This window comes from Vipera ursinii (assembly GCF_947247035.1).
Source record: "Vipera ursinii genome assembly, chromosome: 2".
Classification (NCBI taxonomy): Eukaryota; Metazoa; Chordata; class Lepidosauria; order Squamata; family Viperidae; genus Vipera; species Vipera ursinii.
The window spans coordinates 54,127,797-54,152,906 of NC_139513.1; the positions used below are offsets into that span (position 1 = coordinate 54,127,797).

General features: G+C 38.3%; 1 protein-coding gene across 1 annotated transcript in view; it reads left to right on the forward strand.

Annotated features, from left to right (window-relative positions):
* Positions 1–25,110, forward strand: part of PODXL2 (podocalyxin like 2) — a gene marked incomplete at its 5' end in the record, with an annotated part of 59,914 nt that overhangs the window by 31,523 nt on the left and 3,281 nt on the right. The window contains 4 exons of the mRNA XM_083356502.1: positions 12,273–13,141; positions 14,282–14,356; positions 19,297–19,453; positions 21,586–21,647. Coding sequence (XP_083212628.1) covers positions 12,273–13,141; positions 14,282–14,356; positions 19,297–19,453; positions 21,586–21,647 — 1,163 coding nt within the window. The remainder of the gene's footprint in view (positions 1–12,272; positions 13,142–14,281; positions 14,357–19,296; positions 19,454–21,585; positions 21,648–25,110) is intronic.

A 25,110-nucleotide genomic window follows, 5' to 3' on the forward strand; every position in this document is an offset into this window, starting at 1 on the left:
GGAAACGACTAGCACGCATGTGCGGGGGAACCTTTACCTTTACCTTTACCTTTGGTAGGTTGGACTGTTTTTTCCCTTTGTGTAAAGACAGATGCAAAAAATGAGTTAAATTGTTCCACTTTCTTCCTGTTGCTTGTCACTTTCTTGCCACTTTCCCCCACTAATGGACCAATCATTTCCTTAACTTTTTTCTTGTTTTTTATATGTTGAAAGAAGCTTTTTTTGTTATTTTTGACTTTGGTTGCAAGCCTTAGTTCATTTTGAGCCTTAGCTTCCCTCACTTCATCTTTGCAGGCACGGGCTATTTGCTGATATTCTGCCTTAGTTATGTGCCCCTCTTTCCACTTCTTATACTTGTCCTTTTTATCTTTCAGTTTATCAGAGAGTTCTTTAAGCAGCCATGCTGGTTTCTTTTGAAAGCTGTTATTTTTTGTTCTTTGTTGGTATTGTGCTAGACTGGGCCTTTATTATCTCACTTTTTAAAATTTCCCAATCTTCTTGAGATTTTTTCCCCTTTAGGATTCTCATCCATGGAATTCTTCCCAAGGTTTCTCTAAATTTATTGAAATTAGCTCTTTTAAAGTCTAAGACTGTAGTTTGACTGTTTTTCTATTACTTGTGCTTCCAGAATGTTGAATTCTAATATTGCATGATCACTTCCTCCCAAGGTTCCTGTGGCTTCGACATTTTCTATCATTTCATCTCTGTTAGTGAGAATTAAATCCAATATGGCTAATCCCCTAGTTCCCTTCTCTACTTTTTGGGAGAGAAAGTTGTCTGCTAGGTTTGTCAGGAATCTGTTTGATCTTCCACTTGGTGCAGAGTTTGTCTCCCAGTTGATATCAGGGCAATTAAAGTCACCCATTACTATTGTGATGTGCTTCCTGCATACCTTAGCTGATTAGCAAAAAGTTCATCTATTTCCTTTGCATGTTTGTGCGGCCTATAGTATACACCTATGGCAATGTCATTTTTCTTCCTTTTTATATTGACCCAAATGCATTCATGTTTACAGTTTTCATCATTGTTGTGCTCTATTTCTGTAGAGATAAAGTTATTTCTTATAGAGAGAGCAACTCCACCTCCTCTTTTGTTTAGTCTATTTCTTTTAAATAATTTAAATCCCTCTAGCTGTGTGTTCAATTTGTGGGTTTCATCCCACCATGTTTCCGTAATGGCAACAATATCATATCCGCCCTCATTTACCTGAATTTCTAGTTCACCCTGCTTACTGTTCATACTCTGCACATTGGTGTATAGACATTTGAGGCCTTTATGACTGACCCTGTGTTTACTTGCTACATAACTTGTGTGGTGCCTGAGTTCCACTATTATCTTAGATTGCCGGGGACAGTGATGTTTTGTATCAATTAACTCACTGTCCCTGTTGTTTAGTTTAAATATTCCTCTAGAAAAGCTGTGAATTTATTGCCAAGTAACTCAGTCCCTTTCTTGGATGGATGTAGACCATCTCTTTTGTACATTGTTTCATTGGACCAGCTACAGACATTGTGACTAATATAACCAAAGCCTTCTCCTTTACACCACTCCTTTAGCCACATATTAAATTCTGCTATACGCTGGCCTTTTCCATTTTGCTCCTTATACACTGGTAAGACCTCTGAAAAAGTGAGCCTACAGCCTATTCTGCTGAGTCCCTACCCCAAGCTCTGGAAATCATTCTGCACACAGAGTACATCCTTTTGGGAAGATCGTTAGTGCCAAGATGTACAATAGCATCCACATCACAGTCTTTGCTGGCAATGTTGACTATTTTGAAAATACGCTTCTTGTCCCTACTGGCAGTAGCACCTGGAAGACACCTGACCTCTTTTGAAACCTCTGTATCTTTTCCTAAATTTACATCTCTTATAACTGAATCACCAAACATAAGGTGGCTTCTCTTTTGGGGTACCTTTCTTTTCTTGCATGACGGATGTGTAATACCTGATTCGCACTTCTCCCTGTCAAAAACAAGTTCATCTCGGACCATGGTCCCCTGCTTTTTTGAGTTATCACAATTACCTTGACCTGTTTCCTTAATGTCCCTATTAGAAATAAGAGAATAATTACAAAATATACAAATTGAAAACATAAAAATGCTCTTTATAAAAAATGCACATAGTCATCAAATGTGCCTGTTTTCTGGAGCTATTGGTTTATTGGGATGTGTGTGTGTGTGTGTTCAAGTGAGGTCCTGGAAGTGAAGTCTTAGATGTACTATTAGGCCATGATGGAAAAAGACTCAGCTTCACCTCCTTATATATCCAACTGAAATTCTCTTGCAAAATAAAAATGGGACGTTGAGGAAGAGATGAACTAAGTTTTCTGGCTCATGCAGTGGGATAGTTTGTTATAAACAAATCAGATGTGGGAAAGCACATCTTTGCTGTGTCTGACAAAACCCTGCACCTTCCCCGTATTCCCAATCTCCAAGTCTTCTCATCTGCCTGGCATAAGCTTTTGCAACTGACTGGGTTATTTTGCCTTTTGCTGAGTCAGTGTCATCAGGCCCTGAATTCCAAAAACCACATGTGAAAGCAGGACTGTCTGTGTAACTGAGAAAAGTATTGAGAAGGAAAATTTAAATATTTCCACGGGTGTTGTAGGATGCTTCCAAATACTGGATAATTCTGTTTGTGGATAGACCTAAGCGTTGCAGGTATATATGAAAATGGGACATTTGTCCTTCATATGAGAATTATATTGCTTTTTGCAATGAATCAAGCTGTGCTAGACTAAAAATGAGAAAGCTAAGAGAAGCAAAGGCTGCATGTAAAAATGTATTTGTCTGGAACACTGCAATAATTCCACTATGATGGTGGCACAAATCCTGATCTAAACCACAGCTTAGTAATTCTGTAAGTACAATGGCAATCTTAATGAGACAGGCTCTTTACTTTTCTAGTGGTAAAGCCACAAGATTCCTGGGTCTAGCCCCAACCTATGAATGGGGTGTTGAAATTAAGTATAGTCCTCCACGTATAGCCACAGTTAAGCCCAAAATATCCAGTACTAAGCAAGACAGTTATTGAGTGAATTTTTTCAAAGGAAGCATTTGGTTGTACAGATAGTCCTTGACTTATCAATTGGGGTCACAATTTCCATTGCTAAGCAAAGCAGTTGTTAAGTGGGTCACACCTGATTTTATGACCTTTTGCACAGTCGCTAAGTGAATCACTGCAGTCATTAAGTAAATCGCTTTGCTTGTCAGAAGCTGGCTGAGAAGGTCAGAAATGATGATTACATGATTCCTGGATGTTGCAACCATCGTAAATACATGCCAGTTGCAAGGACCCAAAATTTGATCATATGACTGGAGATCCTGCAAAGGTTGCAAGTGCAATGGCCAGTCGTAAATCACTTTTTAAAGTTCTATTGTAACTTTGAATGATCACTAAACAAATGGTTGTAAATTGAGGACTACCTGTATTCTTAGATCTGAATGACAAAATAACAGAATATTGCTCTTCCCATATAGTCCGACTCTGACAGATTCAGCTGTCAGGAGTCAGGCTAATGTTTGCTCCGTGCCTGATCCTGGACTATAAAAATAATCAAAGAGAAGAAAGAGTTCCATGAGTCCATGCAAGTAAGAGTGTGCACCAGTGTGTATTTCTTCTCCTCTGAGTCTTTTGTATCTCAACATATTCAGGAAAATAACCAAGAGAGAACTAAAGAACTACAAGAATGTATGCTGCATGTGGCTTGGTTCCCATCTTTCTGCATATTCAATACATACCTCACTATTTATGACCTTGTAATCCCTTAATTCGGGGTAGAGTCAGGGTGACTGGATGGAACTGAGCATTTACTGGCCAGATGCCCTTCCTGATGCCACGTGGAGTTCACAGCAGATATTTTTTCCTTGCCTATATACTTTAAAATCATTTTTGGTGAAAAAGAAGTAGGCTACTTTGTATAAGAATTATTTAATTAATGTTGTGACATCATCTCTAGTTTTGCAACTATGTTTTAAGCCCAGATTGACATTAAGTGCATATCTTTTAATCTCATCTTCAGCTACAGCTGAAAGACAACACCTAAGAAGCTTAACAGCAAGTCGTCCTCCGCCCAGCTGCTACTGGTTTGTTTGTTTACCTAGACTTAAAAACACAGTAACATTTAAAAGAATTCTTTCTCAACTTTTTTCATACAGTCATGACCCAAGTGCTACTCCTAGGTGAGAGCTTCTGAGTACCAAATGTTACCATTCCTAGGAGGATACTTACTGTATATCATTACACAGTTCACATAGCAAAACCTGTACCAGGATCTGCTAATTACTCATTGCTGTAAGAGATACAGTATTGTCACTTAAAGCTAACATCCTGGCTGGATTCCACATCCAATACTTGCATTCTCTTTTCCTTAATTCCATTTTCTCATCTCTTTTCAAGGCTGTGTTATATGAGAATTCTCTACAGGAATATGCATTAACTATTTTATGTATTGCCACATTATAAAATACAGCACACATATTTTTTTCCTATCAGAATATCGATCACACCTTAGTCTAAGAAAGGCTGTGCAACAAACCTAGATGAAGTCTGAATTCTGAGGGTAATTTAGCACAGAATGATATTTGAATAAGATAGAACAAAAGGCAAAGTATTGAAGGAAGGAAGAAAGAAGGAAGCAAGGTTGGTTTACAAGGAGAGAAAAATATGAAGAACTATAATGAATGGTGCTAGTATAAACTACTTGTATTTCTCTTTAATTTTTTTGGCTTACTATTTCTCATTTTTGTGCTCGGCATATTGTTGCTCATCTCAAAATAGAATATTTTAGAGATATAAATCTAGCTAGAGGTATAGAGATATGCGAAGAAGCTAGCTCTAATGCTGACATGTTGCTTGTTGCAGCATAAATATGCTTTATTAACCATTTTTGAGGAGTATCCTCATGGTATTAGTAACATCTCATTCCTAATGTAGAGTTGTCCTTGGTGGTTTTGGTTTGGGAGATCAGTTTTCCTTCTTCTCCTAAGAAAAGTCTTGCCTTCCAGACAATCTAGAAATGAGTCTGAGGCTAATGGATCTGGGCATAATAATCTGCTCAGTTATCAGCTTGGCAAGTTTGGTGGGGAAATGTTCCCTACCCAACTAGTTGCTGTGCACTGTGCCTCCGTGGTCATTTTGGGTTTGGCTGCAAGCAAGCAAGACCAGACACCTGATCTTTCTCTCTTTGAACTAGAATAGCAATTCCCAAGAGACTGACAGACCTGGCAGCCAGGTCACATAGATACTTTTTGGTGTGTCTGTATGTTCCATGTAAATAGTTGGGTGAATGCTGAGAAGATGGTAAGTATGGAAGCAAGGAAAGTACACACACACTCAGAGGTAAGTAGTGGAGTGTGAGAGACAGAAAAGACTCTTTCCCTGGCCAAAAATGATGTATGGGGAGTTGGCTTTAGTAGAAGAAAGGAAAGAACTAGAAGTGCAATATCTGCTCTTTTGCTCACAGAAGCATAGATATTTTGATCTTCTACTTCTTGGCACAATCAACTATTCCTAGTAAATTAATTGTGCCATCAGAAGAATAATGGACATTAAGGCTAAATAAATATTTAAAAATTAATAAGCCTTGTACCCCTAAACCTGCCCCACACATTTTCAGGAGAACAAATGGTATTCAATTTCCCTAGGTAGATGATTCACCAATACTGGTTGGCATCCACCAATAGCTGTCTTGAAATGACACCACGTTATATTGGTGGGCATCTACCAATAGCTGCCTTGAAATGATGCCATTTTATTGTATGAGGGGAGCCACACACAATGAAGTTTTTAGTACTTCTTGGATGGCTGGTGAGAACCTGAGAACTGGAGAGAAACAATGAGACAATGCAGAAGAAATTGAGAGGGCTAAAGATTGCTGGGATTTGGGGCCTGCTGCAGAAGAGGTTTAAGCAGGCAGCTTCTGAGATGCACAGTCAGAAAACAAATAAGAGTATGATGTATCATGGTTATTTGTGCCAGTCAAAGTATTATGGATCATTCAGGTGGTATTGAAGACATATTGATGAAAGAAGAGCAATGTGTCTGTACCTTATCTGGGAATGTTCTCTTAGAGACCTTACCGTGTCATAAACTTTTCAGTATGTACATTAGGCAATCCACATTGGAGCTTCTTTCATTGTTGGTTAAAGAAAACCAGAAAGAAACAGTCTTTTAATGGAGATAGATGCATTCTAAAAAGATGTTTAGCCATCTTATCATAGTATCATTAGTCAACATGTCCCATTGTTGCTATCTACTATTCATCACCTCTACTTTACATGTTTGAGTTATTTATTGTTTTATATATTTTACTTCATTTTCAGTTCCCTGTCTGGTGATGCATGCTCTAGCACTGAATTCCCCAACCTTTTGAGGTTGGCAGCCTGGAGCAGAGGGAAGGTGGGAAAGAAGGGATGGTTTTGGGGCGGGGTGACTGCATGAGCACATGCACGCATGTAAACACCCATTGCTTGCACTTCTGGGGCCATGAGAGCTTGTGCAAGAGGGCCCATAAGCACCCAAGACGCTTATGGCAATGCTTGGACCACATACACCTGTAACGCTCATGATGATGCTCATGCAAATTGGGCCACAAACACCCACAACACTCATGACACACAAGTTGTACCACAAATGCCGCAATGCTCACGATCACACTTGCACAAATGGGGCTGCGAACGCCTGCGATGCTGACAGCGATGTTTGTGCGAGTGGGGATGTGTAAGTGTGCACTGGCCAGCCACTCACACGGCCTGGTGGTCAATAGCGCACGGCCCAGTAGTGGGCAATGGCTCACAGGTTAGGGACCCCTAGTCTGTATAACTCTGACAAATATTAGCATTAAAAATATGAATGGTTTTGGTATCAATTTATGAAGTGGTTAAATACTTCGGGAAATAGAAATCAGTGTTCTTAAAAAAAAGTCTCAGTTTTTTTTAAAAAAACTTAATAAGCACGCACTTGCTAGATAATTTGATTTCTTTCAGTTTAATTAGAGAAATTCATTATAGCCATTATTGTTTCTTAAAAGTTCTATAGTGAATCTCCCTTTTAAACTTCAATTATGGACTGAATTGTATTTACCGGTAAGCTTATTATAGGTACATAAAGGAAGGTTGATTAAAATAGAAAAATGATTGAATCTAATTACAATAAAACTGTATCAATTGCAGACAGATTATTCAGAACTAAATAGGAAAAGGGTTTTCATAGGTAAGACCAAAATTTCCTCATGAAAAAAGTCTCTATCACATAGGAATGCAAAGGATTTGGGAAATCACTGTTGCATTATTCCTTACCAACAAGAGGACTCTTTTTAAAATTCTATATAATCATTATACTGGATGCACATTTGAGATTGTTTTTAGCACAGTTGATTATGAGGAAGCAACCATTGTGATTTGCAAAATATGGTTTACAGCTTAATGTGTGGGAGCAATGATGGTTTATTCCATGAAGTTATTCATTTACTTATTTAACTATACTTAAATACTAATAGCTCATATGATACCATTTAACTTAATTGTTCAAATATAACAGGTAATAAAATGCTCATTCTTATCCATTTTTTTTAAAAAATCTTAATTAGAGTTGATTGCATTTTGTGACAATGAATTATGTAAGTTAAGTACTAGAAAATGCAATTATTACTGAGAATATTTGTAACGGGGTTGAACTGTGAGGTCCTTGGTGCTCTCTGAGCTTGGTGGTTTTCTTGCAGATGTTTCTTTATCAAATTAGATAATATCATCAGTTTGGTAATGAAACAGTTGCAAGAGAACCATCAAGCTCTGAGGACCCCAAGGACCCCACAATGCAATTGTTATGATGTATTTCCACAATTTCACATTAAACTTACTGCTTGCCAATTGATAATGTTTCATCTGATTCTACTACTGTTACTCTCATGCTTTGTTGCTTGTGTCAAGCAAATATCATATGGAAACATATCCCAACCATCTCTACATGGTTGCTATCATACAGAACTATTACTCTTTTTTCTTAGAAATAAATACTTGGCTATAATTGTGGCCAAAAGATATTGTTTTGCTATATGTTAATGAAGTGCTATTAACTACAAAGATTCAAGCAAAATAAATATGTTATCTTTGCTAGGGCAGCTTCTGTGGACCTTATTAACTAGTGTGCCGTTGTGTCTAATTTGTGTATTTCCTTTAATATCTTTTCAAGCATTGGTCTAGTGCAGGGGTAGGCAACCTTGGCTCTTTTATGACTCGTGGACATCAACTCCCAGAATTCCTGAACCATTCCTGAACCTAGGCTCTTTTATGAGTCATAAAAGAGCCTAGGTTGCCTACCCCTGGTCTAGGGGTTAAGACATCAGACTAGAAACTAGAGTTCTAGTCCCACTTTAGACATGAAATCCAACTGGGTGATTTTAAACCAGTCAATCTCTCTGTCAGGCCAATTTACCTCAGAGGGTTATTGTTGTGAGGAAAATAAGAGGAGGAAAGAATATTGGATATTTTTCACTGCTGTGAGTTATTTTTAAAAATAATAAAAGATGGGATTAAAAATCTAACAAAAAACCTTAAGCAGGAGAAAAGAAATAGCAAATAGGTAAACTGAGGAAGAAGTCCAGGATAAAGTAATTGAACAAAATAATTCATTTGCAGCCACTCTTTAATTTAGTCATACCTGCATCCTATTTATAATATTTCCAATTTTCACTGGGCACAAAAATGTTGCTCTTTGCCTTTTCAACAGTTAATTACTAGTCTTCCTGATTAAAGTACTTCCATGCTCTTCTATGGGAGATCAAATAGTTAAGAATTACCAAGAGCTCTGGTGCCATCTTACACATGTGAAGTATTGCACAAATCCCAATGCTCTGACCATTAGTCATGAACTAAGATTTTGACCTGAGCTTAGCTAATGAACCATCTGAACAAATTCTTCTCCTGCTGAATTAAGCGATGCTGTTTATGTCCTATCCCAGTGACCGGAGGTTATGATGGTCTGGATAGAGAACTGAGCTCTGGCAAGACTAAGTAGCTCTGGATTTTGAGGCCCTCTGGCTCGGGGACTATTCCATCTTTGGTATTGGGTGAAGTTGCACTCCCCCAAACAGAACTAGTATGCAACTTTGGAGGATCATCCTAAACTCACCACTTTGCTCAAAGAGCAGGTGACAGTTGTGGCTAGGAGGGTTTTTGCACAGTTTCATATTGTGCACCTGGACTGAAAGGTTCTGCTCCCAGACACTCATGCCCTGGCCACCTCCTGGGCAGACGACTATAATGTGCTGTACATGGGGCTGCCATGGAAGAGAATCTAGAAGCTTCATCTGATGCAGAATTCAGCAGCATAGGGAGTTTTATGCCTGCCCCTAAAACAACACATGTTCCACCTCTGCTCTAGGAGTTGCACTGGTTGCCAACTTGCTTTTGAGTCCAATTCAAGATGCTGATTTTGGCCTTTAAAGCCCTTTGTTGCTTGCGGCCAGGTTATTGGAAGGATTATCTTTTCCCAGTTACATCTGCCTATCCTATCAGGCCCTGTAGAAGAGGTCCTGTCTGCGAAAATGTTTCATTTGGTAGGATCCAGGCAATGGGCCAGGGCATCCAACCTGTGGAACATCGTTTTCCCCAAGGGGAGATTGGCCACATCCTTGATACTCTTCTGGAAGTCCCTCAAAACATGGTTGTGTCAGCAGCCTTGAGGATCTGAAGGAAATGATGATCTAATGAGATAATTGTATTGTGTTAACGCCAATTTTTCCCTACTATCTTGTTATCAGTAATGTTGCCTGATGTCTTTTTAACTGTACTTTTTAATATTTTGATTGATTAGTTTTTTATTGTGCACTGTTTTGTTGACTGTCACTCATAACCTCATGACCTCCCATCTGGATTACTGCAATACATTTTACATAGGCTTGCCCTTGAAGAGCATTTGAAAACTTCAACTGGTGCAGAATGTGGCTGCTCGAGTAGTAAATGGTGTTTGATATTTGACACATGTCTACTGCTATGTGCACTGTACTGGCTATCAGTGTACTTCCGGGTACAATTCAAGAGGCTGTTATCACCTTTAAAGCCCTTCATGGCTTGGGGTGGGGTTACCTCGGGTCTGTCTTTTCCCAGTTGTTTCCACCCATCCAATTTGGTCCAGCAGGTTGGCCTTGTGCAGGTCCCATCTGCCAAGGAACGTCAGCTAGCAGGGATGAGGAGGCCTGCCTTTCTGCCATAGTGCTTGCTCTCTGGGACAATCTAGAGATTAGGATGGCCTCAGCCGTGTTGATGATGACAATGATGTCAGTGATGTCTGACTCTTGATGATTCTATGGGCCAAGTCTCTCCACATCTGATCTTGCACTACTTCTTTCAGTTTTTCTATGCTCTGGCTGATGTCAGCTTTGATGGACTCCAGCCCTTCTGGTTTTTGGCGGTCTGGTTTCCTTTTATCGCTAACTCTTCCAAACATAATTGCTTTCTCCAGTGAATTCCCCTGCATGACATGGCCAAAATAAGTGAGACACAAATTTGTGATTTTTCTTTTCAACGATATGTCTAGTGTTATGTGCTCCAGTACTTGCTTGTTGGTCTGTTGTATCAACCCCGTTGGCCTATTGTAATGCCTTGAAGAGTTGGCTATGTGCCCAGGCCTGGGATCCTGCGGGTGTTAAGAGTTCTGTTTCCTGGTTATGTTAACATCAATGGATTATAATTTTATCAGCTGCTGTATATTTTATTTTATTTTGTATTGTGCTTGTAGTTTGTTCTTAATTAATTATATGATTGCTTGCCATCCAGAGTCAATTGTTTGATATGGGCTGCCATATAACAAATAAACAGCATTTGATATTAATGTATAATACTTTTCCCCCTTGTATTTAGTGAAGGTGCATAATAATAGCCTGGAATTATTGGCTTTGATTTCTGAGGTGTGACTTCAACATTCAGTTCAGTAACATACCAGTAATATCAAGGAGATAAATAATGAGAATGCTGCTGAGAGCAGAAATGAAATCATGTTCTGCATATTGTCCATTTATTCTATTTTTTATTTTTATTTTCTTAACGGGGCTAGGGAGAGATTCTACCACCCTCCACATTATACATTCCTATCAGTTCAATGCTTACCTCCCCCCCCCGCCACAATTCATTCAAAGGTTTGCTCTTCTACCTTTGTTTCTCTTGGAAGAGAGGCACTTACTACCTGTGAGAACAATATACAATATACAGGCTGTTCCCACTGCCCATGGGATAGCCTGAGATTACATCCATCTGCTATGAGAATGCTGCATCATTATTAGTTGCACATCAAGTACCAGAACAAATGTAAAATAAAGAAATTCCTTTCTACATCAATACTCAGGTATTCACTATGAACTGTGAGGATGCAATCCTTAAAACACATTACTGGTACTACTGTTACATATTTTCTTAGAAAATATAGCTTAGTACGCAAATGAATGTGAGGGTGACATTAAGACAGTGTGTTTATAAATTGTTCCCTAATAACATGGCTCTGGCTTTTTTTCTACAGCCTGCGTACAATTGTTGTAATTCATAGCCTGGACTCACATCTCATACCGACATGTGGTTTGCTTATTTTTCACCCAGTATGTGTGAATCCAGCCCACTGTGGTTTGTAAAATAGAGCTTATGCTTCAGTAAATTGTGTAAATGCAGGCAGTTTTTGTTTAATCCATAAGCCATTATTAAACAAAATATAGGTTAGCAGAATGAGCAAATTCAGCCTTTAAATAATATGATCAGTATGCTTTGTATTATAAGCAGAGAATGCTTTCCCCTATCCTAGAGAGTATATGAGATAGATAGGATAAAATATAACAACAAGAGGGTGTGTGCCTAATATGGATTAAATAAAATGTGCATGTACACATGACTTGCAAAGGTTTGATTTGTGAGTAGTATCTAGTGCTGTAGATCGAAAGAGGCATTTTAGAAAATTGACTAAGATGAAATTTCATAGGGAAGGGTTGCCAGGAGCTGGGGGAAAAATCCTGAAGTGTATTTTGAGAGGCAGAAGGAGAAACTGAGGTTAAAAAGAACAAAGGACAAAATAACATATTAGGTACCTTGACTTTTTCCTTAGAAATAAATGCAGGAGTTGGGGATGTTCCTATTTCTAGGACTACTCCTGACTTTGAATGAAATGTCTACCTGCAGTGTCATGAAAAAGCATTAACTACTTATTTTTTCCAGGTAAATTTTTTAAAGAGGGGCTGTTTGTGGGATTTCTGCTATGTGATTTAAGGAAACCCGCTCTTTTTATTTCCAGATTACAGTTCTCCACTTGCTTCTCAAAAAGCCTTGCCCAAAGAAAATGGAACACAAGTGAAAGACACCCAAGGAGGCCCCACTTTTCATCCCGTATCTGATTCCCTCGATCCAGACTCCGAAGCCCCTTCCACCAGAGTCCTTGAGGAAGAGGAGGAAGGATTGCTTCCTATCAACCAGTCAAAGGGAATGACTCAAAGCAGGCAAATGTCAAAAACCACTTTTTCTGAGAGACCTACGGAGGATTCTTTATATTCTATCCTGTTTTCCACCATGGCCAGCAAAATGGATCCAGCTACGAACAAGCAGGGGAAAGAATCTGCGCTTGAGTATTCCTCTTCAGGCTTTGACCTAGGAAGCAGCATGGGACCCAGTCTCCTGCCCTTGTCTCCCATCTTTTCAACTGAGACTACTACAGACCCCCAGCTGGTCTCAGAACTTCCTCCCAAGATTACCCAAGAGAGCTCAGCGGCTGCAGTAGAAATAGCAGGGCAACAGTTAGCAACTGTCGCTGCAGTAGAAGGTGATCTACCAGAAGGAAAAGACACAACACAGGAGGAGATTTCAAAACCTGTAGCGGGAACCATTGCAGCTGAGAGGGAACTGACAAGAGAAGATCTCCTAGGTTCTCATGAGGACAATTTCCAAGCAACCGAGACTGTTTCCAGGACTCCTAACAGCCTATCAAATCCCAGCTCTTTGGGGCATTTTGGGGACTGGACCAGCGGACAAGCCCCTACTCCAACTGCTAATCAGAATAGCCAGGATACAAAACTGCCACTCATCACAACAGCTGCAGCAGAAAAGAGCTATACAGGACAAAACAGAGATCTCCTGCTTGCCTCAGGAGTTCCCTGGAGTTTGACACAGGTAAGAAAAGTGTGTGTGGGCCATTGAGTGATGAGTATTTAAATTTAGGAACTCCTGTGTTTTTAAAGGCTGGGAGAAAACAAATAAACCATTTAACCTTGTTTTATGTTATTTACATTCTTCATCCATTGTGATCTGCCTGTTAATTTCTTCACAGGTGGTTATTTTCATAACCCGCACAAGCATGAACCAGAACTATAGTACTAAAGTGCCATAGATGTGCAGGATCAAAATCCTATTTTAAAAAGCTGTAACATTTTTCTATAGAGGGGCTTAAAACTGATTAATTGAAAATTAATTTCCAGGTTATCTTTAAGGCCCAAATCCTCTCAAGGTGGGTATATATGATAATATGAATAAAACAAATGTGAAAATCAGTATACTGCAAATGTTATAATAGCCCTGCATATCAGTAAAACAAACAATTTTAAAAGAAATCTTCATTGAGTAATTAATTACTTGAATAATAAACTATCAAGTTTTAGTTTGGAGTAATTGAGATACATTTTTCAAAACCATGCTAAACCTCATATATTTAGAATAGCTTAGTAATGACAGCTTAGCATTTCTGCTTAAATTCACGAAACAGTAATTCTAGAATTCTTAAAAGTTTGAATAAAATTTTTTAACAGTAAGACTTCTGTAGGCATGTCAACTATTTTGATACAGTTGAATGTGTTTTGTTTCATTACATAGGAGCAAAAATTGCCAGTTTTTTGAGATTTTTAAATAGGTTTATTGTATTAATTGATCTATTTAATTTATTAATCTTTAAATTAACTGAACTGACTCATGATATTTGAAGTATTTTAATTTTTTCTCAGACATTCTTTTTTTATTGTAATTGTGATACTATGAAGACCAACTCTGAATTAAGTGTTTGTTCTTCTGATGTTCTTTTGGTCATTTTTAAAGGTTCAAATAACACTTGTTCTCAGATTCATCTACTGTGTCTACTTCTCTGAATACCCACATCAGATCTGAGAAATATGCTACCAGCTAGAGTGTAAAATAAGGGATAAAACAATTGATTGTCTGATTTGGGATAAAACTTCATATTCATTTTAAAAAATGATTATGCTGTTTCCCAAAATATTTCCATGTTAAGTCAGAGATGTCTTCATTGGTTTTGTTTTGTAGATTATCTGTAAGGACTGGAACAACCTGGCAAGCAAAAACTACATCATCCTGAACATGTCAGATAACATTGATTGTGTGAGTCACTTGCTTCTATATTTAAATCTCTGGTTCTGTCATCTACAATTTCCTCTCCCTTTCAATAATGCTTAATGAAAGTGGTTTATTATTTCCAGGAAGTAGTAAAATACTATTTCATCATCAAGAGCAATATTTTGAATGTTCGTTTAAAATATGTCTCCTGCCACATTGGCCATTTATTTATTCATTTCATATATTTATATATAGTGTTCCATTACTGTAGATCCTAAAGCATTTTAACAAAATATGGCTGTAATATTTTTAAACAATTAAATATGTGCACATAAAGAAGTTTGGATAAAGTTTTTATATAATATTTCTGGACAGATTGCTGCTATAATACCCTTAACTAATATTCCTTTTCCTGTACATATAGTATCAATTTAGGGTGCTAAATTTAGGATGGGAGGATCTTTGGATCTGACTCAAGAGAGAGATTTAGACTGTTGGGATTTAGACTGGAATTGGGTATGTGTAGTTTAATGAAGAGAAGGACCAGGGGTGACATGATAGCAGTGTTCCAATATCTCAGGGGCTGCCACAAAGAAGAGGGAGTCAAGCTATTCTCCAAAGCACCTGAAAGCAGGACAAGAAGCAATGGATGGAAACTAGTCAAGGAGAGAAGCAACCTAGAACTAAGGAGAAACTTCCTGACAGTTAGAACAATTAACCAGTGGAACAACCTGCCTCCAGAAGTGGTGAATGCTCCAACACTGGACGTTTTTAAGAAGAGAATGAATAGCCATTTGTCTGAAATGGTATAGGGTTTCCTGCCTGAGCAGGGGCTTGGACTAGATGACCTCCAAGGTCCCTTCCAACTTTCTTCTTCTTCTTCTTCTTCTTCTTCTTCTTCTTCTTCTTCTTCTTCTTCTTCTTCTTCTTCTTCTTCTTCTTCTTCTTCTTCTTCTTCTTCTTCTTCTCCTCCTCCTCCTCCTCCTTCTCTTCCTCCTCCTCCTCCTCCTCCTCCTCCTTCTTCTTCTTCTTCTTCTCCTCCTCCTCCTCCTCCTTCTTCTCCTTCTCCTTCTTCTTTTTATTATTATTATTATTTGCTCCTTCCCATTAAATGAAACTTATTTTATAAGTTGCCTTTTCCTATTTTTCAGAAAAAAGGAGACACCCAGGCATGGAATTCAGATAGCTATATAGATTAGAACTTGATGAGAAGTTTGCTGATAGACTGGTAAACTACCTGCAGTTTTAGTAATTGGCACCGCAGGCTTTAGAGTTATATCTTTCCTCCAGTTTGGAAACAGGCAGTTTAAATAGGCAGTTTCCTTTGGCAGAAGCTGTTTTCTTGTCCTAGTTTCTTAGGTAAGGCATATAAAAAGACAAAATGTTTTCAGTTTCTTCATATAATGAACAGGAAGGAGGGAAATAGTGTTTTTTTTCTTTTCCGACAGCAGCATAGCACAGCAGGACCTAGAAAATGCAACAGGTTATTTGCTCTCTTTAATTGATAAGTTAGCTATCCAACAAATTTCCAGACACTATTTAGTATTTCTTGGAGTTTAAATTATTGACAAATGAAGGAGATACTTTTTATGGGTTTGGATGGCTGGAATTAAACAGATTTAGTTCAAAAGATTTAATAATCAAATGATGGTGATTGGGTAAGAACAAATTTAGACATTCTTCAGTATACGTAAGTCAAGGAAGGATGGTGAAGGAGAAATCTGCTCATGCTGAACGTTTATTGTATTGCTCTGTTTGTAACCCAGCAGGAGTGGGTCACAGGTTCTACAGAGGCAAGGGAAGGAATATCTGTCTCTCAAGCTTAATTGGGTTGAGGATGCAAACAATCATCCTACTCTACAACGGATAAAGTGTTTATTTATAAAATTTATATGGCCGTTCACCTCATATGAAGTGATTCTACCTAACATACATCAATTAAAGCAATTATATAGAACAGTCATTATTATCATACAAAAAATCCACAAGGCACAACATCAAACACAATAATGGAACCATCACAGAATGCCACTGGTCCCCTGGGACCCCAGGCCTAATAGCATAGCCAGGTTTTGAGGGACTTCTGAAACATTGGCTGGAGCTAATGTTCCCACAGTACAGAAGGCTCACCTCCTGGGACCTGCCATGTATAGTTCCCTACCAGACAGGACCATAGCATGCCTTTGCTACCAAATCCGATGGGATGGGTAGATAAAATTGAGGAGAGGCAGTCCCTCAGGTAATCCAACCCTATCCCATGAAGGGTCTTAACCTTTAGAGATTAAAAGCAGCACCTTGAACTGGACCCAGAAGTATGACCCAGGTATGACATTTACCCAGTGAGTACGATAAATGCTTATTTAATTCTGCACTATATTCTGAACATTACATCAAAAAAATAAAATTGTATAGAATTCCATGCACCTAAAGGAAAGAGGTACATGTCAGCCATATAAGGTAGACCAGACTAAGAAACCGATGCCGAGATGGCCTAAAACATCCCTTATTAAGATAGCTGTGATAACAGAGTCTTGCAAGTCTGAATGTGCTTTGTTTCTCCCTCACCTTATCAATGTGTGAATCAGGTAGGGGGCCTGTCTGAGATGCTTCCTCAAATTCATTTCTTGCAATGGATTTAAGCTACACTTGTCTGATCATTGTCTTGCTAATGGGTATCCCCACTGCCCTTCAGTACCATCCTCTGCCCTCTACAGTATACATCAGTATCCAATTCCTCCTCCTCAGTCTTCCAGGGGAACCACCAGCACTACGTTTATTGAGTAAATAATTGGGGAAGCAGCAGAACAAGACTTAAATTACTTAAATGGATTAAATTACTATGGTGATGTGTACATTTTTGGAAAAGGATGGGCTCCAGCATAAGTCTGAAAGCTTGGAAAACTAAACCTTTGGTGCCGGTGAGCGACCCAGATTGGATACTTACAAGTATTGGAAGACTTGAAGGGCTAGGTTAGGGACGATCATCCTGCAGAAGATCTGTGTAGATGGTTGGTAAGAATTGTCAGGAACTTGATGGCATACAATCAATTGGGGAATCGTGCCTGTGAAATTGAACAACTTTTTAAATTGCATTTTTATTATATTTATCTTGGAACAATATTCTAGTCTAAGAGTCCCACCCATATGTGAAATGATGTAATATATAAGAAGATTGAACAATGAGCTACATAAATCAATTTTATAAATAGCTTTGTTTTTAAAGAAAGGCAGTATATAAATCTTTAAAATAACCAAAGAAACAAATTAAGAATTCTGGTCCTGTCTAAACTGGGTTTTCACTAGGTTTTCACTAGGGCTGCTAAGTTATCTTACAGGCATATCAGATATACTGCCAGTGCAATTCTGATCTTTAGGTAGCCAAAATGGCACCAGTTATATCCAAATGGAGGCTTAATGAGATATTGGGATGTTTCAGTGTTCCCAGACCGATAAAAATAAACATGTTCATTAGCTTTAAAAAGATATACGTCAGAGACAATCAAGGAAATAAGAAATGGCATATAATAATCATGAAATAAATCTGGTCTTGCCAGCTAAAACCCAAAACAGATTACTGCACAATGCATTAAGAGATCATGCTTTGCATCCAATTTTTTTCTGCCAATGCAGTATGATTCAAAAATATTTAAAAGGTGGAGTGGTTTGTACTTTGAGTAACTTGATGGAATGTAACTTTTCTTCTATCGCATATGCTCATAGTGCTAAAAGAAATTATAGGCATTTTCATTAATTTTTAAAGGTTATCAGCTCTGGTTGAACAAGCATGTAGTCTTTTACTTTGTATCATGATGAAAGATAGTTCTTTGAGCTCTCCTTGTTTTACATTATTTATACTGACATTTCTGAATTACAGAAATGGAAAAGAGATTGCAAGAAAGATGCACTGGCCATTTATTCATCAAGTTCTACCGAAAAGGGGTGGTATTTTTCTGTCCAGTCACATCAACGGAAATGTTATTTTTCTCCCGGGAACACATTTCTCTCTGCTCCCCATAAGGCTCTGACTGCTCAGTCTGTGTTGATGGAGGGGGGACTTATCACCACACCAATAATTCTGATGTGGTCCAGGGATTGCATACTACTAATGCTGCTTTCCTAATTTCCTTTCCTTTTTGTGGGGGGGGGGGCCTCTGTTGCTCTGCTATCCCAGATTTTTATCTTCTGCTGTTCATAAGCTTTGCCTTGGGAGCTGAGGTTCTGGTGGGTCCTTGTGACTCAGATCTGGCTCCTCCTTGTCTTTCCCCATTCAGCCTGTGCCAGCCCCAAGCATTTGAGGTTCCCATAGCAACCAGTAGTGTTAGCACATATTAATAACTAGAGTGGCCTTTGAGTTGGCACGGCAACTGAGCCAGAATAGATGTGGGGATGACATTGCCAATTGATGTGCAAGATCTTAAAAGAACAGGACCGTCTCTGTTTGACCTGCAGTCTGGGTACCAATAATTAGACTTGCTCTTTAAAATATTATTAATTCTGTGTGTTTTTCCTTTCCTCCAAAGATTGCAATAGTGATGTAGGTAGATATACCCTTCTATCATCAATCAGGGTGGCATCTTGTCAGATCCTTCAGCACCTCCAGACTATTAATTTTGCATTTTTGTTCCTCCCTGAGTTTTAAATGATAATCTCACACTCATCTTGATCCCCAGGTTATATGACCAGCTGATAAAAATGAATTTAATTGTGTTTGTGTGCTTGCATAAGCTAAAACTGGTTGGTAACATTTGCCGCAGTCAGAAAATGACAAAATTCAAGAATGGCAGCAGTTAGGATGGAGCCATTACATGAACACACATTTTGATCAATAAAGTTGATAAGAGTAAAATGGAAATGGATACCTTTCAAAATCTTGGTTTTTAGTAGATATATTTTTTCTTTGATATACTGTATTTGTTTGGGAAAGTGTGTATTCATGAGATCTGCTTGTTTTTACTTAGGCGACTAACAGATATTTGTTGCTATAGGAAGAGTTCCGAGTGGAGAGAGGCCTCCGGTTGCTTGCCCTGATGGAGGATGCCTTCTCCAGATATGACAATGGATTGCAGGGGCAATGGTTGCTCTCCTTAAGCAAACCTAACGAGAACGACAAACATCTGTTGATGACCCTGGCAGGAGAACATGGTAAAATTTTGATGAAAAATAAAGGGTGTCTGACTCTTATTGTGATTATTTCAGTCTTTTCTCTGTACAAGCATCTCTCATGCTGTTAAAACATCTAACTGGACATCATGAGACATCATTTCAACAGGATTTTACTATTTCACAAATGAAGTGTCCAGTCCTAGGGTAACAATGCAGGATCCAATCTGGGTCAGTCACAGGAACCAAAGGTTTAGTCCTCCAAGCTTTTGGACTTGTACTGGACCCATTTTCAGGGAACTTCTTTCAGCAGAATGTTAGAGAAGTTTTGCTAGAGAGAAGTTCCCTGAAGATGGGCTCCAGCCACGAGTCCTAAAGTTCGGAAGACTAATCCTCTGATCCCAGTGATCAACCCAGATTGGATCCTGCATTTTATTATTTGTTCAGGAAATGCCATAAGGTACAGACAAGGTCTCCCTCAAACTGAACTCACTTTCTGCTAACTTTATAGTCATGTCCATGTAATTTTCATAGCAACACAGAAGAGGTAGTGGTCTTCTTCTAGAATTTTTTCAACTTCCTAGACTAGCCTGTACATAAAATTCCCTGCTTCCCTATCATCCAAGTACTAGTGAGATAACACTCTGCCTAGCCTTGTTGGATCATCAAGGTCAGGTAATATCTTCTTTGTATAACAGAGGTGTGAACTGTGATTGGATTTTGGACATTAATTAGGAGTCATGCTGTAGGACAAATAGTTGAGAAGGGTGAACACCCAAATCTTATTTACTTTATGATTTTCCATATGTATTTCCAATTAAATTAAATTAAAATTGCACTGCAGTGGCTGTTTTTGGAAAGGTTCTGTGGGACTTTCAAGTGAGCTTCATAAATCAGTATATTAACTCTTATACTGTCAGTCATTTTTCAAACTATTTCTCCCCTTTTAATCTTTTACAAGATTCCTTCTGCTGTCTTGCATTAGAATCTTGTCATATTTTCTTCAAACCTCTTAAATTATTATATAAATCATAGACATCCTACTCTTCCCCCATCATATTCTTCTACACATTTTTGTTGGTGCAGCATTTCTAAAGACATTCTTTGATGACTACCTGTTATCATTTGAGCTGGTTTGTGATGTAATTTTCAATGTATGTAAAATTTTGAGTTGGATTTACAAACTCTGTCCCAGATATGGAGAATCCATTACATCCCCACTTACTCTGCAATGTTTTCTTCAGATCACATTCTTATATTTCTCTCTAGACTGGTAAACATGTCCTTCACCTCCCCAATAGTGATACTATTTCAAAAATACCACTCAGTATTACAGTGAGATATAGTGGCAGCATGTGAAGACAATAAGTATGCTTGTGTTTATATGAGCGTGTATTTACACAGGTGGTTCTGGTCCAAGCAAGCCAGCAGGGCTCGCAGGCCAGCAGTGATTGCTTTTATCCAGTTTATTTTTGGTTTACATTACTGATGTTCCTGTACCGAACAGTTTGTCTCTGGGGTTGAAATATATTGTCGGTTCTTGCTTTTTCTTGCTCTGCCACCCAAAATTAAAAGATCTATATCTTATTCAGCAAAAAAGTGAGTGGATAAAAACAAATTCTAGAATGACGTAACATCTTTTCCTCAACCATTTAATGTTAAAATGGCAACTGGTTGCTTATTTCAAACAGTTTTAATGCAGAGGTAGGCTTGCAATATGTGGGCCTACAGAATGTTTACAAAGAATCCATTCTTGTGACTGTGTATCCATGGAGGATAAATGGAGAGGGGGCAAAAAACAAGACATATGAGGCAACAATTTATGTACTTGTGTCAGATGACGGGAATTGGCATGACGAAGTCACTACATGCACATCAATATTTCGCAGTGATTGCAGACCCCACTGGTTCTTGTAATAGTGATGGCGGGATGCTTGTAACATACGGTTTTTCTATCCATGTAGAACTCCACCTCCGATATGAACATTGTTTTTGAATTCTAAAAATATATGTAGCACTCTACTGTACATTGAAATGGTATTTGCAATTATATTATTACTTTTAAATAGGAAATAATGCCTTGATATAGACATTTTTCTCTACTCAAGAAAGCAAGCAGAACAGTACCCTGAATTAATGCATTTTTAAAAAATCTGATACATTTCATCTCCTAGGGGTTGTTCCAACAAATGATGTCCTCTTGGCATTAGGTGATGCGCAGAAAAGTTTAGCTGAGGTAAGACCTTATTTACTTACATAGGAGAAGCTAAGCTGTGTAGGGTAAATGAAATGATTTTCTCCTGCAACCATGTACAGTAGTCTCTTCTTTTCTGGCTGTTGATTACTGATTACATTGTTACTACATTGTCAGTTTTCATTAGCTGTGAGTGATTATGTGGGTTTGTATTCCTGCACTGAGTTCTGGTATGGTCTTCTTGGTTCTGTTTATCTGACCAATACAATTGATTAGACCTACCAGCAGATACTGTACAGCCTGTGCATTTTTTTAAAAAAGTGACATTAAAAGTCCAAAGTTGATATGTGACAGAGATGGGTGGTTTCTAAATTTAATATAAAAATAAATATATAAATTAAGCCTGCATCTCATTCTTGCTCATTGTATGCAGAGAATTAGGGCTGTATTGTTTCCAGTAATTGAACTTTTCTGTTCTGTCTGTAGGAAATCCTCATTGGCTAAACTTTGCTTTGGGCTTCTCATTCTCTACCCAAATGTGATGTATGCTGAATTTCCTTATGGAAATTTGTTTTTGTACCCAGAATCTAGAAAGTTCACAAGGGACCACATGAAGATCAGAGGGCTTTGCACAATGTTCCCATTGGACATTTCAGCAATATCAAAGCAATGGCCTCTTGATATACAAGGGTGATAAGTTTGTGCAGAACAATAGCTATACTGAAATTTGCACTTTTTACAAAATCTGACAATCTTTAGGATTTTTTGTGATGACAAGAAATTTTAAAAAATCCTCAAATCAAGAAATGGAGGGAGGGAGGGATGAAGAGACCCGAAAGAAGGCATAAAAAAGGGGAAAAAATGTCCAACCCCGGTTCCTCAAAACTTACCTCTCAATGTATTTTAAATAAGACAGAGCAGATTTGTCTCACTGTTAAACATTTCATCACAAAACATACATTTACATGTAGTATTATATCCAATTTTTTCTATCCATAAATATGTAATAGTCATGAATTCATTGGATACTTCCAAGTGACATTTTCATTACATGATTATTTTGCCTTCGGCATGGAATTTTAGTAATGGTTGTCCATTTTTTCAGCCTGTAACCTTCCTGCATGTTCACCAAAACATCCACTAAAGAGAGAAATTCAATTAGCAGACAATTTCCTCCTATCATAGTAATATAAGCTGACTGAAAGTGCCTATTATTGAGACGAATTCATTTTCTCCAGGTCCAATTTGTTGTGTTGTGAATTTAAAGATGACATATCATTTCTGCTGAATAAAACACCTGTACTGGAAATGAGCCTTCAGTTGAGCTCATAAGGACATACCAGTGAAGCAAATAGAAAAAGCAGAGCTGGTTTTTGAAATCCCTCCCAAGCATTTCTTTATAGCCCTGTGACCAGAAGGAAGGAGGGCTTAGGAATGGAGCAGTCAGCAGTTCCTTCTTTTTCCCTTAGGAAGGGTGTTTTCCCCCCCCAAAAAAGTGTCATTTTCCAATTCAGTCTTTTTTTTCCTGACAGTTTCTCCCATCAGTTTCTCCCAAACTTGGTCCCATTCCATTTTCTTTGGGGGGAATTAATTGAGCAGATGGATGGCAGAACAGATAGAATCCAAGCTTCTTTACATAATTTATTTCTAAAGTTCTGCTGAAATGGAAACATCCCTTGAAAACATTCAAGAAATGGTGATTTGAATGTGATCTCACTGCTTGAAGGGGTTGATTCTCTAAAGGTTTACTTGCTGCTGTTGTAACAAAGTCCAGAGGGAAACAATGACCTTGTCATGAAGAAACATGCTTCTTTAGTAGCATACATGCAATAAAAATCACACTGCCAATTCTTCTGGTCCAGTTACGCTGCCAAACACCCACTCTTCAAGAACCTCTACAGGCTGAGGTTTAAACCTCTTTGCCCAACTATAGCCTTGGTGTAAAACACACAAAGGGGGATGCAAATGATCATGTAGAAGGGAGCATCCCCATGGTATCCAGGATGAAAGTTCATAATAGCTCTTCCAGAATAAATATTCAACAATAATTCAGAGACAGTAATACCACGAGCCGTGGTGGCACTGTGGTTAGAATGCAGTATTGCAGGCTGACTCTGCATTCTGCTGCCAGGAGTTCAAACCTGACCAGGCTTCCAGTTCGCGCACGTGGTGCTTCCAGATGTGCAGGAACAGTCTGCTTCCTGCCGTCCGTTTCTTTCTTTTTTGGAGGACCCTGAAAAGGATCAAAAATCGCCCTGGAGGGGCGATTACCGAGAGGAGGACTTCCCTGTGATCGCGGAAGGGCAGCAACCCTCTGCTGGAATCGGATCATCTCCTTTGGCCTGAAGAAGAGGAGACCGGCCATAAAGATGGCCAATCACTAAGCCACTCCCTGCCGAAAGCCAAAAGCACTACCTAGCACTAAGAAGCAATCTGGAGGATCTGGGTGAGCTTTTACCTTTCCTATTCCCTTAACCATCTTCCCGTGGGACTTTCCTGAAAATCTCCTTCCCCATTTTTTGAGAAAATGGCGAATATCTACTTTGGGAACAAATCTTAAAGCCTCAAAGCAACAAAAAAAATTCAATTAATTCAGCAAAGAATTTAAGCAATTTCATCTGTATTTACTAAAAAGCTTCTATTTGTTGCTGGGGATCCACTATCCTATCCTCTTTCTAAGCTGTAAATTAAAGAAAAAAATTTGGACTAATCCTACAAAAGTTTTATATTAATTTGGAGGGGAAAAAAGAAAAAGAAAAAAAAATTCTTACATTGCATGTTATATGTTATTGATGACATCTTGTGGCGAAACCTGGTACAGCAAGTAAATTTCCTTTTTCTGTTGTGAGAGCTGACTGAATAACAGAGCTGTTCTTGAAACAATGCTTAAAGATAAGTGTGGGAACACCTGGCACTGAATACAACTCTTCAGGAGATGGAAAATCTGTGACTATTATTAAAACAGCCTCCATGGAAGATTTAACTGCAAACAACAAATGGATGAATATATCTCACCACTTGATTATAAACTGATACTAGACACGATCTTGGCAATGACAGAGCAAATTAAAGCCAAACTCCCAGAAAAATCTGACAACTTAAAGCCACCAAATCAAATTCTGACTGTAAATGAGGAAAAGATAACCCAAAACCAAATAGAAGAAGTGGAAACTAACACTAAAATAGGAGATTTCAAAGAACAACAAAAGCAACCTACAGAAAACCTTAAAGTCCAAACTTTAATGGCAACTACAAAACTTACAACAGCATCTGAAGAAAGCAACACCAAGAGTGAAGACACTAAAGGCCTTCAAATATACTATATTGAGAATTCAATTGATCAAATGACAACCATAATACCAGCTACTACTTCCTACCTAACTCAGATAGAATTGGAAGAACAAAAAGCTTTGACTGATTTAATGACAATTATATTATATCAACCACCAAAAACTGAATTATCAAAGCAAAAATACAATGGTTACAAAGGGGACATTTTCCTTGC